Source organism: Indicator indicator, chromosome 10 (genome assembly GCF_027791375.1).
Source record: "Indicator indicator isolate 239-I01 chromosome 10, UM_Iind_1.1, whole genome shotgun sequence".
NCBI classification, from domain to species: domain Eukaryota; kingdom Metazoa; phylum Chordata; class Aves; order Piciformes; family Indicatoridae; genus Indicator; species Indicator indicator.
Genome location: NC_072019.1, coordinates 27,351,962 through 27,368,015, shown reverse-complemented (window position 1 = coordinate 27,368,015; position 16,054 = coordinate 27,351,962). Strand labels below are relative to the sequence as shown.

Genomic DNA, 16,054 nt, shown 5'->3' with positions numbered 1-16,054 from the left:
CTGTGGCACTGGCATTGCTTCTTCATGGTTGTGGTCCATGGCAAAGGGGGCGACTGCACAGCAAAGCAGTCCTGCAGTTCCTGAATTCACTGCTGTAGGAATTAATATTCCAAACATCACTGAAAGCCTTGTGCAGGCTCCTTTGAAAATCCCAACCATAGCTGGGATTCTCTTTGAAAAATAAATGGAACAAGGAGCTAGGAGCTGTGAACACTGCAAATTAATCTTTGCACTTGGGTACAGCCTTTGGGATTACCTGCACTCTCTTAGCTTGGTCCAGCACTTCTACACCCTCATTTTCTCTCCCTTTTCCATATTTGCTGTCTGCTCACTACTGTAATTTGTACTCTGACAAATACACTTTTTATCCTCATCATTTCTGGGTCACTTTCCAGAACACAGCCTTTGAAAGCTCATTTTTGACCAGTTATAGTCACAACTGCTGCTGCACATGGGAACATCTCATCTGTCTTCTCTCCCCTTGCCAAGGGCAAGGGTAAGGATAACATTTCATGGCTTAAGTGGCCTTATAAAATGTTATGAGCAAGTTGTAACAGACTGTTCTTCCCAAATCACATTTTTAATCAAGGCAATAGTGTAAACAAGTAAAAAAAAATAATCTCAATGTTTTCAAGCAGTATGTTCTGAACATCTAAACAGCTTCTCTCTCTGGACAGGCCACTGGGTTCCTTGAGTGGAGAACCTGCTTGCTACACACAGGAAACATCCTTCATAGTGCTCAGCTACTGAAAGCACTGAGCCAGTTCTGTGTTAGCACAAAAAAAAAGATAAAAACTCTGAAAACCTACAGGAAATTACACAATCCCAGAATCCGAGCATGATGAGCGTTGGAAGGAACCTCTGGAGATCATCCAGTCCAACCCCACTGCTAAAGCAGGGGCACCCACAGCAGCTTGCCCAGGATCACAATGGCCAGCTGGGTTTGGAAGCTTCCCAGAGGAGACTCCACATCCTCTCTGGGCAGCCTGTTCCAGGGCTCCAGGACCCTCACAGCAAAGAAGTTTTTCCTCCTGTTCTGGTGGGAACTCCTGAGCCCACTGCCCCTTGTCCTGTTGCTTGGCACCAGTAAGAAGAGTCTGGCCCCATCCTCTTGCCCCCCACAGGTCCATTATCTCTTGCTAAGCACTGAGCAGATCCACTCTCAGGCTGGTCTTCTGCAGGCTCACCAGCCCCAGGTCTCTCAGCATTTCCTCACAGAGATGCTCCAGGCCCCTCAGTATCTTTGTAGCCTCCACTGGACTCTCTCCAGTAGTTCCCTGTCTCTCTTGAACTGAGGAACCCAGAACTGGACCCAGTAATCCAGCTGTGGCCTCACTAGGGCAGAATAGTGGAGAAGGAGAACGTCCTTTGACCTGCTTAATACAGCTAAACTTCAAAACTGAGACAAGTGGAAAATGAAGAGCCATAAAGTTTCCCAGTTACAGGTGAGAAGGACACAGGGTTTGAGTCCAACCACTCATTTTATGATCTTGCTCCTCAGTCAACACAGTAAAATAATATCAGGGATGTAAAGGCTGTGGCAGCAACCTGGCCAATAAAAATGAAAGAGCTATCATCTCAGAAACAATGATTACATCTGTTATCAGGATTTGGTTTAAATGAGCAGCAATATCTTTACCAGCATGACATTTACTCCTGCTGGGCCAAGGTTAGCTGTCAGCATTTGAAGTTGTGACTTGGCACACCTCTAGATCATTATTCCTGAATTCTAAGCAAGAGCTTTGGTTCTTCTCATTGCTTCAAGTACAATCATAGAATTGTTTTGGTTGGAAAAGACCTCCAAGATCATTGAGTCCAACCATTGACCTAACACCACCATGGCCATTAAACCATGTTCCAGAACACCTCCAGGGATGCTGACTCCATCACCTCCCTGGGCAGCCTGTTCCAATGCCTGACCACTCTTGCAGGAAAGAAACTGTTCCTCCAACCTAAACCTTCCCTGGCACAATTTCAGGCCTTTTCCTCTCTTTCTACCACCTCATAACAGGAAGAAGAGATCCCACCTCACTCCAACCTCCTTTTAGGTAGTTGTAGAGCATTGAGGTCTCCCCTCGGGCTCCTTTAGTCCGGACTGAACAACCCCAGCTCCCTCAGCTGCTCCTCACCAGACCTGTTCTCCAGACTCTTCACCAGCATTTTTGCCTTTTTCTGGAAACACTCCAGCACCTCAATGTCCTTCTTGGAGTGAGGGGCCCAAAACCGAACCCAATATTTGATGTTTGGCCTCTCCAGTGCTCAGCACAACCACTTCCATACTCCTGCTGGCCACACTATTGCTGATCCAGGCCAGGAAGCTGTTTGCCTTCTTGGCCACCTGAGCACTACAGTGGCTCATCTTCAGCTGTCTTGTCATCAACACCCCTACGTCCTTTTCCATCAGGCAACTTTCCAGCCACTCTTCCCCCAGCCTGGAGCATTCATGGGGTGGTTGTGACCCAAGTGCAGCACCCAGCACTTGGCTTTGTTACACCTCATACAACTGACCTCAGCCCATCCAGCCAACCTGGCCAGATTTCCTTGCAGAGCATCCAGTAGATCAACACTCCCACTCAATTTAGTTTCATCTGCAAGCTCACTGAGGGTGGACTCCAGATCATTGACAAAGTTGTTAAAGAGAACTGGCACAAATACTGAGCCCTGGGGAACACCACTAGTGACTGGCTAAGGTTGTCCAGCCCTTCATCGAGGACAGTACATTCCACCTAGCCACTTCTCCACAGAGCTCTATGTTATATACAGTTTATTTCACTAGAGGTTGGATTTTTATACATAGTATAAAGGGGTATCCTGATATCACACATATTTTACCGTACTGTTTCAAACTCATTTTTGTACAGAATACAGCATTAAGTACCATATTAATTAAAACAAGTGACTTTTCTGTTGTTTTTAAAAACAAATCCAACATATAAATGGATGCTTATCATTCCCACAGTGCAAGGAGAGTTTTGATATTTTGTTGTAATCACCAAAAAAAAAAAAAATCTAAAATCCAACACTGTGATTGAAAACTAATTTGCAGTCATGATGTGTCAGACAGGTTGGTTAATCTTGGGTGGAATTTCCAAAGCCAGGTGAACTTCCAGATAAACAGCAGCAGCAGCTTAGAATTATGATTTCAAGAAGCTCTCTTCCACAGTAACCCAAGGCTTAGAGAGCCCTGGTTTATCCCTATGTCTGACCATGAGAGTGTCCAAAGGAAACAGAATAATGGCACAGATTTCTCTTGGAATCGTCTGCTAGCTAAGGCTAAATAAATTCCTGATTACTTCCACACGGAAACCTTGACGGATGATCAAAGAGGTAAAGATGGGAGAGGTTGATGAGCTGAATTCTCAGGATTTTAGTAAGGGAGCACAGGCTTTCCCCTCTGCAAGAGGAGGAAAATCCTGTCCTCTCAATCAGGTTGTGATATTTACAGAAAACCATCGTGGCAAAGAAAGCACTCAGAACGTAAACACGGCAGGAACGGCTTCTTCATTTTCCCTTTTGCAGAGCAGGGCAGTGGATGAAGCTCAGCTAATAAGAAACAGATGTCTTCCTCGGAAGAACCACTTCCCAGCACAGAATACATCGTGGTAGCTGTTGAGAATCACTAACATGTTTTTCTCCCCTTCCTCCCTCCCCGAAGTTTCGAGTTCAATAAATAGTAGAAAAATAATCCTTTACTTAAAAATCTGGAGATGCATTGTCCCGGGTTGCACACAGCAATCGTGGGAGCAGAGAACTTTCTACGTGCAGAACAAACCACAGAAAAGCCAGCAGCCTTGTCCCCCCTTCCCTGCCTCCATCTGGCACTTTTTGAGTCTTCGGCTGCACAGATTTCTGCTCTTCCAGTTAAGGAAACCAAATCATCTCTGGCTCTTTCAAGCTCGCTCTCTCCTCCTGGCTCAGCATAAGAGAGCTGCCAAAGCTTCAGCTGCTGTGTAAACTTGCGTCCCTGTTTCTGGAGGTCTAACGTGCCTCCTGCTCCATTTCATTCCATGTTATGGCAGGTCCATCCATCAAGGATGTTTCCCTTCCATCTCAGAGCCAACCTTACCTTTCTAGAAATGGAAGGCTTTTTGTGCCTAACAGTTTACTCAGGAAGACAGCTACATCATTCCTGGTGAGAAGCACCAAACCAAAGCTACCTGTTGCTGCACGGATCATTGCTCACAACATAGGTTTCTCTTCTCCTTGTCCATTAGCACTCTGCATCCACAGTGTGTACCGTGACTGCAGCCTGTAAGTGGTGGCTGTGGTGAAGGGTTGGGTGGTGCAACCGGTAGTGGTGAAACTTGTGACTCAGCAGGGCAGCGGTCTGAGGTGGGGTGTCCAGGTCCAGGTCTTCATCGTGGTTCCCAACATCAACACCAGCCGACAATGGGTCGTTATTGCAGGGAGGGTTTTCGCTGTCTTCCTGAGGACTCATGGTGCTGTAGCCTGGAAGAGAAATCAGATTCACAGATTGCATCAGGCTAGGAGGGACCCTCAAAGGACATCTTGCCCAACATCCCTGAAGTCAGCAGGGACACCTCCAACCAGATCAGGTTGCCCAGGGACACATCAAATTTGGGTTTGACTATCTCTAGGGATGGAGCCTTAACCACATCTCTGGGCAACCTGTTCCAGTATTTTCACCACCCTCATCGTGAGGAACTTCTTCCTAATGTCCAACCTAAATCTACTTTGCTCCTTATCGCTACAACCCTTTTTAAACAGTCCCTCCCCAGCCTTCCTGTAGGTCCCTTCAGATACTGAAGCTGCTTCTTTGTTACTTGTTCCTTGGGAAAAGTGAACAAATCCCACTGGCTCTAACCTCCTTTCAGGGAGTTGTAGAGAGCCAGAAGGTCTCCCCTCAGCTGTCTCCAGGCTGAACAACCCCAATTCCCTCAGCTGCTCCTCACAAGACCCTAAGCTCTTTCCAAGGTAGGATGGCCAGCTCTCGGATCTGGAAGCAGCAACACTTCATCACATCCTCTTGTAGAATCCCAGTAGTGGGTTTTTCAAAGGAAGAGGGCATCTTTCACCTGGGAAGGTCTATTTCCAAAGCCCAAGTACAAGTTTTAATGCTGGTGAGCTCTCCATAAAGCCAAACAGTACTGATGCTTCCAGCCAAGCACACATAGACTGCAATCAGCTTGAGGCTCTCCTTTGGCTAAACTATCTGCTCCTGGAGTCTGAGAAGTTTAAAAACCCCAGATCATCTGTCTCTAGGCATAATGAGACATTGCATTCACTGGGATTCCTAAGGCAGTTATGTCACCAGAAAGCAATCCAACCCTTGCAAGTGAAGACTGTGCTTTCCCAGTGAGGAAGCTGTTCCCTAACAGGTCCTGTGGGGATTTTTCTGTCCCTTTCTTTTGAAGCAGGTGCTAAAACAGTGACTGAGATTTGTGTTTACCACGCCAACCGTTACCACTCAAAACCAGGCTGCACTACAAACAAAACTACCTCAGCATTTCCAAATGCAAACCCACAAAAGCTGAAATGAGAAAGATTTGCTTTAGTTAGACAAATAATCCTTCTCTGAAAGCTTTAGCTAAGAGCTGGAAAACCACTGGAGCTTCTTAGCATCTCAGCCAGGTTTTCAGCTTGAGACACCCCAAAGAAGCAAGTGAAAAATAGCAGCACCCAAAGCTGGTTCTCGTTTCCCGTGGTTAGTTGCTAGCAGAGAGGAATTGTGGAAGAAGACCGGGCAGCCCTTGGAAGAAGATGGAATTACAGAAACTAAAAATAGAAGCTCCAGTTTCAGAAGTAGGGAACCATTTACCCTGCTAACCTTGGCATGCTGACCAGAGGGATGGGAAAGATTCATCAGGGCTACAAGAAATGGAGCAAAAGGAGCTTTAGTCTAGCAAATCTGCCTCAGCACAGGTAATCTGGCCCCAAATCCAGGGTAATTCTTCCTAGAGCAAGATTGTCCCTCAGACATCTGCTCACCCATGTCCCAAGGCTTTGGCCTTCAGATTTCCTGTCCCTCAGCAATTCTCTCAGTGTAATCACTGCCTTACTAATTTAGCAGCTCTGCTGTAACAGCACTCAGCCATAACAGCACCCAGCTTGAGCTGACATCTGGGGCTGACTGCCTTGTCTAACCCTCCTCCTAATTGCTATTAAGCTTCCTCATGACTCTACAGATTTACACCCTCTCAACAGCTTCTGGGATTTAAGAAGACTTAGTCTCAGGGCTTGAGAGATGTATCCAAATTCCCTGAACCCAAACAGGGCTAGAGGGTGTGTGTCAACCAAGCATGGACAGATACCTTTCACTGCAACACATGGACACAGGTAATGCTGATCGATATTTGCTTAAAGGTGACGTTAAGTGTCCTCTGTGGTGATGGTATGGACTGAAGGTGCTGCAGAAAGGGGCAGGAGGCACTTGACACATTGGCCTCTATCACTGTTGGTTGATAGCTGCCTGAATATGAGCCAGAGTGAGCCCAAGTGGCCAAGAAGTCCAACAGCATCCTGGCCTGGATCAGCAATAGTGTGGCCAACAGGACCAGGGAAGTGATATCAGGTAGTGACAGGACTAGGGGGAATGGAATAGAGCTGGAAGTGGGGAGATTCAGAGTGGAGGTGAGGAAGAAGTTCTTCCCCATGAGAGTGGTGAGAGCCTGGAATGGGTTGTGCAGGGAGGTGGTTGAGGCCCCATCCCTGGAGGTGTTTGCAGCCAGGCTGGATGAGGCTCTGGCCAGCCTGCTGTAGTGTGAGGTGTCCCTGGCCATGGCAGGGGGGTTGGAACTGGATGATCCTTGTGGTCTTTTCCAACCTTGACTGATTCTATGATTGTCCCACTGTACCCCAGTACAGTACTGGTGATGCTGCACCTTGACTCCTGGGTTCAGTTCTGGGCCCTTCACTCAAAAAAGGACATTGAGGTGCTGGAGCAAGTCCAGAGAAGGGCAATGAAACTGGTGAAGGATCTGAAGAACAGGTCTTGTGAGGAGCAGCTGAGGGAACTGGGGTTGTTCACCCTGGAGAAAAGGAGGCTGAGGGGAGACCTTCTGGCTCTCTCCAACTCCCTGAAACAAGGTTGCAGCAAGGTGGGGGCTGGTCTCTTCTCCCAAGGAACAAGGACAAGAGAAAACAGCCTCAAGTTGCACCATGGGAGGTTTAGGTTGTACATGAGGAACAATTTCTTCCCCAAAAAGGTTGTCAAGTACTGGCCCAAGCTGCCCAGGGCAGTGGTAGAGTCCCCATCCCTGGAGGGGTTTCAAAGCTGTGTACATGTGGTGCTGAGGGGCATGGTTTAGTGGTGACCTGGCAGTGCTGGGTTAACAATTGGACTCAATCATCTTAAAGGTCTCTTCCAACAAGGATGATTGTATGATTCAGTGGTTCTGTTGGTCTGGACTGCATCCACCCAGTGAAGCTGGCAGAACCCTTATCAGAAAGGGACAGAACAGCATTGAGCTGCTGCTGTGCTACCACCCTCACAAAAGCAGCTCCTCGATGGACAGTATCACCTGAGGTTGTCAAAACTACTCTGCTGTGAAGCAATAAGGAGCAAAGGTTTTTGGTTTGGTTTTGTCAGTCTCCTCTCCAACATGCCAGACACTTGAAGGAAACCCAGTGAGTGTAATCATTAACTCAGGGCCAGGGCAGTGACTGAAGGTCTTACCGTGGTCGCTCTCCGTCCCTGATCGCCCCCAGTAGCGGCGTCTGCGCTCGGGGCTGTGGGCGTGCCGCTCTATCACCGCTGCTATGAACCGAGTGTTGCTGACTGCAGGCAGAAAGAAACACAACTGGTTTGCAACAAAGTGCTGGATTATCTCCGTGGGACAAATCAGGCACAGGGAAACACTCTTCCTGCAAACTACTTTTTCTCCAATATTTCTCCACTTATTTGAAGGCAACTGCCCAACAACAGAGGAGTCAAAAGGTGGTGTTTAAATGGAACAGATCAGGATCCTGTTGAACTCCTTCACCTCACCTGCTTGGATCAATAGAAATTAGAGAATTGCTGTGCCAGTGCTGCAGAATCTGTGGCAGCACTGAAAGTCAACTCAAAATGAAGCTAGAAAGGACTCGGAGAAGCAGTAGATGCAAGCCATGAAACTTAGTTTGAAATCTTTGAGCGCTGACACAGTTTCAAATCTTGGGTATTGTTTGAGTTGCTTTAGTGAGGGCCCAGAGACTTGGATCTGGTCTGACTCTGGAGCTTTCCCAGAGTTCAGGTGCTCATCTGACAGCACACCAGTATCACACACACAAGTGCCATTTTTAATACTAAAGAAGTACAAACATCCCAATTCAACCCAAATACGATTTACTGATATATTTCGTTGACCATCCATATCAGACATGGCCTCTGCTTTCCAAGGCTGAACAAAGGCAGGAGCTTTCCACATCTTGTACTGTGACAAGTGCAATTTTTAAATTGATTTGAGGTATTTCTGGAAGTGGTCATGATGGGGAAGGTGTGAGGGGTGACCCCTTTCCACACATAATTGAGATTAGTAATGGAGTCATTTTTTAGCATGAGATTAAAGGTGCACCAAAGGCGTAACTGGAAGTTCCAGCTTAGGTTAAACCACTCATTTTCTACTTCTCATCAGCACAGGGCTTCCTCACATCATTTTAATTCTATCAGAAAAAAGAAATGGCTGGTTTAAAGCTAATTTTTTTTTTTTTGGTTACAGCAAAGCGATTTGGTACTTACTGATTCCCCTGTCTTCATGGCTGTCATCGTCTCTCTCGTCCCTATCATTTTCCAGGTTCGACATACGCACTGACATTTCTACACACCATTACAAACAGAAAAACGCAACTGTTACAAAAAAAAAATCATGGAGCACCTCACTAATGGCTGTCAGCCTGGGAATAGAGAGGCTGTCTGGGCTTGCTGTGCTCCTTCTCCAAGAGAGTTGGGGCTGGGGATAGCAGGAAAATGATGCACCCACCTCACCCTGGGAGGAACAAGCTTTAGGGTTTTGAATCAGTTCAATTCCTTCCAAATGGAGCTTGGGTATAATCAAATATGGAGGTAATTAGCCCTGAGCACACTTCTGTGTATCTTTCTACCAAAAATCCTTTCCCCCAGACACAGTTTTGTTTCTCAGACTTCAGTGGTCTCATCAAGCTATGTATAGATATCCCATGACAAGGTCCAGAAAGCTGTGAAGCTGGGCTTATTGGTTTAGCTCTAAAAAGAACCTAACTTCAGCTTCCTGACAAGCACTGCAGGTTACAGGTTCCTGGGCACTCTCCTTGAGCAGCAGCAGGTCTGGCTGCACCCAGGAGAGGGCAGCAAGACACAAGAACCCTGGATGAGATCTGACCTTCCTAAGGGTTAGCAAAAAGGATATGCAATGGGGTGAAGCATCCCACTGAAACCAAGAGAAGAGGGTTTGATTTATTTTGATTTGGTTTTGTGTTTTGGTTGGTATTTTTGTTTTTGTTTTGATATTTGTTATGTTGTTGTTTTTTGTAATCCCTATCCTACTATTTCTGTCCAAGAGTTCTCAGCTCACCCTGAGCAGCCAAAGGTGACATGTGCTGGTGACTCCTCCGGTGTATCTGGTGGCGATACGCGTATACGGCAAGGACAAGCACCATAATGCAGCCCATGATGCCTCCAGCCACTGGGCCAACTGGGGCACTTTTGATCATGTTCAGAGTGATCACCTCATCTCCTAAAGCAAAAGGCACAAAACAGAGGAGGAAAAGAAGTCCATAAATGCTCTGCAGAAAGCTTTACATCAACATCTCTGAAGATGGGAGAAGATCTTGAGGGCTTTCAAGGTGCTTCAGTGCACATACTTTAGAGAGGAGAATAAATTCAGAAGGGTCCATCCCAAGGACAGGAATGTCTAGTCTGATGCTATTTCTTTACTGCTATGTTACTTTTGCTGATATTTAACCACTAGCACGAGAGTCAGAAGTGGAGCATGCTCTGACACGGAAAGAGTGGACTGCTGAACACAAACAGCTCCATACAGCACCTGTGCTACGTTGGTGGACTTACCTATTGCTCCCAAGTCATCCACATATGGGCTCTTTGCTCCCACAATGCCACCAAAGCACTCCTTCTGAGGGGCACAATAGGACTTATCCAGATGGGTCTTCCCATCACTGTCCACCATGCACCACTCACAGTCCAACACACCAAAGCAATCGCTGAAAATTAAAACCAAAGGAGATGGTATTTACTTTCAAGGTCAACACTTCTCATTTGGCTCAATCTAGTTTAGAATCATGAGATAGAAGAAAACAAAAATCACCTGTAAGCCCTCACTCAAGTAATGTTTGGACACAAAAGCTCCTCATTCAAATGCTCAGCTGCTACAAGGGAAGTTTCACAGAGAACCTGCACCTTCAACAGGCATCTTCCCAGGCTGCTTTGGTTTTTCCCTCCATCATTCAGCGTAAGCAAAGAGAGAACTTCCTAAACTCCTCTGACAGTTCCTACTCCTCCTTCAATGAGACATTTCTCAGCATGGTGAACTGACTACAGTCCTACCCTTTTTCTACAGTCCTCTGGAAGATGGAAGAAAAGACTTGAAGTTTGGTTGGAGCAGTTCGCTGGAGACTGCTCATAACTAACAAAAAACAAGCCTTAAGTTTTTCTATGTAATGCCAGGAGTAGAACAGAGAAGCAGGAAACTGGAAGCTGACAGGGAACTACCATCCCAAAAGCTACCACCACAGAAGTCCTGCCTGCTTTCTGTGAACACTTCAGCCCCCATGTTTCTCCAAAAGGCAGAGAAACACAACAGCACTAACATTGTGCTAAGAGGAAGAGCCCATGGTCCTTTCAACAGCAAACCTTCCACTTCTAGAATGATAGAATCAGTCTGGTTGGAAAAGACCATAAAGATTATCAAGTCCTACCTTTAACCCAGCACTGCCACGTCACCACTAAACCATGTCCGTCAGCACCACATCTACACAGCTTTTCAATCCCTCTAGGGATGGGGACTCCTGGTCCAGGGCTTGACAACCCTTTTGGGGAAGAAACTGTTCTTTGCATCCAACCTAAGCCTCTCCTGGCATAAGTTCAGGCTCTTTCCTCATGTCCTATCACTTGTTCCTTGGGAGAACAGACTGATCCTCACCTTCCTATAACCTCTTGCCTCAGTCCTCAGAACCACAAAGTGTGACAAGAGAGCCACGGTGTTATGTGACTCAAACTGGAATGCTGAGGTCTCCTGATGCAGCATGATGTCATCACTGGTGTGTGCTACAGGATGTGAAAAAGTATCTAAGTAGCTAAAAATCTAAGAGCATGGCATCACACTTCTGCTTTCTTCTCTTTTTTTCTTAAGAACATGTCCCAGACAGCTGTTTTCCCTTAATTATTTACAGAATCTGTTCTGAGAGGGCCACTTTACCCGCTCTCTGTCCTCTGGTTGCACTGAGTGTTGATACACTGTGGCAGAGCATCCTGCAGGCTTGGGTCGATGGCTGTGAAGGTCATTGGCTCCTGATGAACTTCACAGCTTGGGTTCCTGTATTGGGGCAAAAAGGAAAGACTTGTATTAAAAAAGCAGTCAAACCACAATCACTGAAAAACATCCAACTGCTGGAGCAGGTCCAGAGGAGGCCACAAAGACGTCAGAGGGCTGGAGCACCTCCTCTATGGGGACAGGCTGAGAGAGTTGGTACTGTTCACACTGAGGAAGAGAAGGCTCAGGGAAGACCTTATAGAGACCTCCAGTACTTGAAGGGGGCTACAGGATCACTGGGGAGGGACTTTTTACAAGGGCTTGTAGTGATAGGGAATGGAGTTAAAGCTGAGGAGGAGATATTTACACTGGAGGTTAGGAATAAATTCTTTCCAGTGAGGGTGGTGAGACACTGGAACAGGTTGCCCAGGGAGGCTGTGGATGCCCCCTCCCCTGGTGGTGTTCAAGGCCACCTTAGATGAGGCCTTGAGCAACCTGCTCTAGTGGAAGGTGTCCCTGGCCATGGCAGGGGGTGGGACTAGATGAGCTTTAGGATCCCATCCAATCCAACCCAGGCTGTGAGTCCAAGGCTCTCACCTGCTCTCGGCGTTGGTGAGGTTGCCGGTGCATTCGTTTACCTCCAGAGGGCACTCGCAGGGACACTCACATTCGTTCTGCTCCATTCTTCGGGGGCAGAAAACACAGAAAAACGCATCAGATGTTGCACTGTGACTTTAACCCCATGGTGCAGCTCTGTTCACCACAGAGAAGGCTCTTCAGGAACCCTTCTCCTTCCCCCAGGAGCACAGGGATTGCTCTACTCTGCACTAGGACTGAGGAAATGGATCCTGTCTGATCTGTTATCCACACCCTGAAGGGTGAAAAGCAGATAATCCTGGGCAAGTCTCAGATCTAGGTGCAGGGCTGTTCTTACCACTGCAACAAACACGTAATGATCCTGGTGTGGGGCAAGTCTGCAAGCACCAGGATCCCCTCAATGAAAATCTGCATCAGTCCACATAAACTTGTGTGTCTTATGCCAGAACACAGGGAATGATCCACAGCAATTGCCCGAGACGCAGGGTCTGCCACGGTCTTTACTTACTCAACCATGTCAAGAACCAACTACACTATGTTTTTAACAATATGGCAAAAAATTGTTATGTTTGTTCCAGGTCCTGCACCTTGGCTGGGGCAATCCCCAGCATCAATCCAGGCTGGGGGATGAAGGGCTGGAGAGCAACCCTGTGAAAGACTTGAGGTGCTGGTAGGTGAGAAGCTGAAGATAAGCTGGCACCATGTGCTGCAAGCCCAGGGCCAGCCCTGCCCTGGGCTGATCCCCAGCAGCATGGGCAGCAGGGGCATGTACTCCTGCCCTGAGGGTGGTGAGACACTGTCCCAGGTTCCCCAGAGAGGTGTGAGATGCTGCATCCCTGGACCATTCCAGGTCAGGTTGTTTGGGGCTCTGAGCAACCTGCTCTGGTTGCAGATATCTTTGCAGATATGACTGCAGGGGGGTTGGACTAGATGACCTTGGAAGGTCCATTCCCACCCCAACCAGTCTGTGATTCCATGATATGCTAAGTCACCATGTCTCTTCCAAAATTGCACAAGTAAAAGAACTATTTTCTTTTCACTTTGGCTTTGCATTGCATGTTTTAATTTCATTTCATGTGTTTTGATAAACCCTGAATCCTAGAATCACAGAATGGCTTGAGTTGGAAGGGACCTTAAAGATCGTCTAGTTCAAACCACCTTGCCATGGGCAAGGACACCTCCCACTAGATAGGTTGCTCAAGGCCTCATCCAGCCTGATCTTAAACACTTCCAGGGATGAGGCATCCACAACTTCTCTGGACACTTTTTTCCACTGCCCAGATCGAGAAAGAGGGAGAAGTAAATGCCTGGAGCAGCCTGCTCATGTCCCTTGTGTGCTGCTCACCTGTGGCAGTTGAGGCAGAGCCTGTCAACCATGCTGCAGGCACAGAAGGCGAGCGAGTCGCAGGTCTCGTTGACGATGCCCACAAAGGCGTTGGTGCCTGGGATCCTTGTCAGCCGGTACTTGGAGCAGTGACTACCATGCACCAGGTTTGTCAGATCTCCCTAGGGAAGAATAGGTCTTGTCAGTGGTGCAGGAAGAAACCCACTTCTAGGGAGCTGAAGACTTTGTACCTTCCAAGCAAGCCTTACAGAGCTGAAGGATGTGAGAGTGATGCCTTCACACACAAAATTGGTCATCAGCCTGCTAAATTTTGCTTCCAAGCTGCTACCGGATGGAAAGACTTAGCTGAAGACAGTAGAAACTATGCTTAGTTTGCCAACATTGTGAGATGTGGTAGCAGCCTTGAGCCTGATTATCCCACTGACAGCAGACTGGATTTCCCATGAGGACAGGGCTTGTTCAGCCTGGAGAAGGAAGGTTCTGAAGAGATCTTCTAGCAGCCTTCAAGTATTTGAACAAAGGCATGGAGTGACAGGACAAGAGGTGATGACTTCAAACTGTAAGAAGCCGGATTTAGATTAGACATTAGGTAGAAAGCCTGGAGGTATTCAAAGCCAGGTTGGATGGGACCATGAGCAACCTGGTCTAATGTGAGGTGTCTCTGCCCATGGCAGGGGGTTTGGAACTAGATGATCTTTAAGGTCCCTTCCAATCCAAATCATTCTGTGATGTCACTCCTTTGTATCTTTCACTGGCCCATCCCCACCACTTTAACCATCAGTGACCTGCAAAAGAGGCTCTGCTCTGATGGGCAGCCACCATCACAACTTGTTGAAACCTTCCTGGCACATGAAGAAGTAGCCCACAGGTCTGTACAGCTGTGATCTATTTGGTAGGCAGCCTCGTTCCCATTTGCATGCCACAGTCTGAAGTTTTTGCTCTGTCCTCCGCAATTTCCTTCACTATAAGACACCTTCTGGTTTGCATTTTGAGCGTGAGGAAAATGTTTAAGCCTACCTGACAGAAATCAGTGTCTTCTGACAGAACTTCCAAGTGTTTTTGATGCTTATTCCCCACTTTCTCCTCCCAGTAATAATTGAAAAGTATTATTTAAAGAGCAGCTTCTCCCACAGAGCTTAACATCTTTTGAATATTCTGCAGCGATCACACGAGGGTGAATCTGCGGCACTGCCAGCAGCATTCACAGCACAGCGAGAGATGACAGCCCCGGGCTTACAGCTCTCAGTGCAGCTGAGCACAGGAGGAAGCTCACACACAACCCATGGGGATGGAAGAACATTTAGCTCTCCAAAGCCTGGAATCTGACAGTGACATTCTGTGATCCACTGTAACTCCCCTCCAGGATGGAGGAGTCCCCGTCCCTGGAGAGATTAAAAAACTGTGGAGATGTGGTGCTGAGGGACATGGTTTAGTGGTGACCTGGCAGTGCTGGATTAATAGTTGGACTCCATAATCGTAAAGGTCTCTTCCAACCAAAACCATTCTGTGACTCTATGAATGCTCACATATACTCAGCTCACCAGTAAATACACTTATTTGGACACCTAATAAAAATTAGAGACCTCTACTACGCTTTGTCGTAGGACAGAGCTGGAAGGCAGGGGTCAAGTCAGAGGATCCAAAGCAGAAAAAACCTGCTGGAAAGTCCTCATGTAACAACAGAGTACTGCTCTTATTTTCTTGATGCTGGATGAGACTTTGCAGGCATCAACCAGAGCTGGCCAGCAGTCACGCTCATAATTCCTTGCATGTCAACTGACTCTCTGTGTGAGCACAGTTTATGCAGTCCAGATCACTGATTCTGTGTTTGGAGAAGGTGAATGGAGGCCAATCCTCACGGAAGGCTGGCTGCCAGCCTCCTCTGCTGATCCTGGCAAGGACTTGAGTTTCCACCAAAAGAAACCCAACCCAACCAAAGTACATCCAAAAGCAAAATAAAACAGAAACCCAGACTTACCACTAAGCTGGTATTAAATTTATAAAACCGCTGAACTGTTCTGTCACTGAAGCTGTTGCAGAGGTTTTTCTTGACGAAGTTGGGGTGGTTCAGAATGTCATTTGCTACCAGAGGCTCCTACATGGGAAAAACCAGGATTTTATGCCTTTGAAATCAGACACCAACAGCAGGTTCTCTACAGTCCTTACAGAAAACAGAAAAGGTAGAAAGAAAGCAGGAAAAGAGGAGCCAAACCTTGTGTGTAATGTGCTGTTGCTCCACAGGTGCATGTCCTTTGGGATCAATGAGGGTTGGGTGTGCCACAAGGTAGCCTCTATCCTCCATGATAAAGCACCTGTACACAACAAAAAAAAAAGGAGAGGGCTTCCATTAGACCTCACCAAAATCACAGAATTGCAGAATGGTTTGGTTGGAAAAGATCTTTAAGATCATCCACTCCAACCATTCTCTAACTCTGGTAAGTCTGGTGCTAAACTATGTCCCCCAGCACCACATGTCTGCGTATTTTAAACGCCTCCAGGGAACAGGCATTCCAGTGTCTGAGAGCCCTGTCAGGGAAGGTGTTTTTTCCAAAGTCCAACCTAAACGTGCCCTGGTGCAACTTGAGGCCATTTCTTCTCATCCTATCACTTGTTCCTTGGGAGAAGAGACCAACCCTCACTCGGCACCAACCTGCTTTCAGGGAGATGCAGAGAGCCAAAAGGTCTCCCTTCAGCCTCCTTTTCTCCAGGC

At 47.2% G+C, this 16,054-nt stretch overlaps 1 protein-coding gene across 1 annotated transcript in view; it reads right to left on the bottom strand.

Moving 5' to 3' along the window:
* Positions 1-4,210: 4,210 nt before the first annotated feature.
* CACHD1 (cache domain containing 1) overlaps positions 4,211-16,054 on the bottom strand; it is a 125,795-nt gene continuing 113,951 nt past the window's right edge. Inside the window, exons 18-27 of the mRNA XM_054384249.1 lie at positions 15,557-15,656; positions 15,323-15,439; positions 13,345-13,505; positions 12,000-12,086; positions 11,349-11,465; positions 9,983-10,134; positions 9,489-9,650; positions 8,678-8,755; positions 7,637-7,738; positions 4,211-4,449 (exon numbers count right to left, since the gene is read on the bottom strand). Coding sequence (XP_054240224.1) covers positions 4,211-4,449; positions 7,637-7,738; positions 8,678-8,755; positions 9,489-9,650; positions 9,983-10,134; positions 11,349-11,465; positions 12,000-12,086; positions 13,345-13,505; positions 15,323-15,439; positions 15,557-15,656 — 1,315 coding nt within the window. The remainder of the gene's footprint in view (positions 4,450-7,636; positions 7,739-8,677; positions 8,756-9,488; positions 9,651-9,982; positions 10,135-11,348; positions 11,466-11,999; positions 12,087-13,344; positions 13,506-15,322; positions 15,440-15,556; positions 15,657-16,054) is intronic.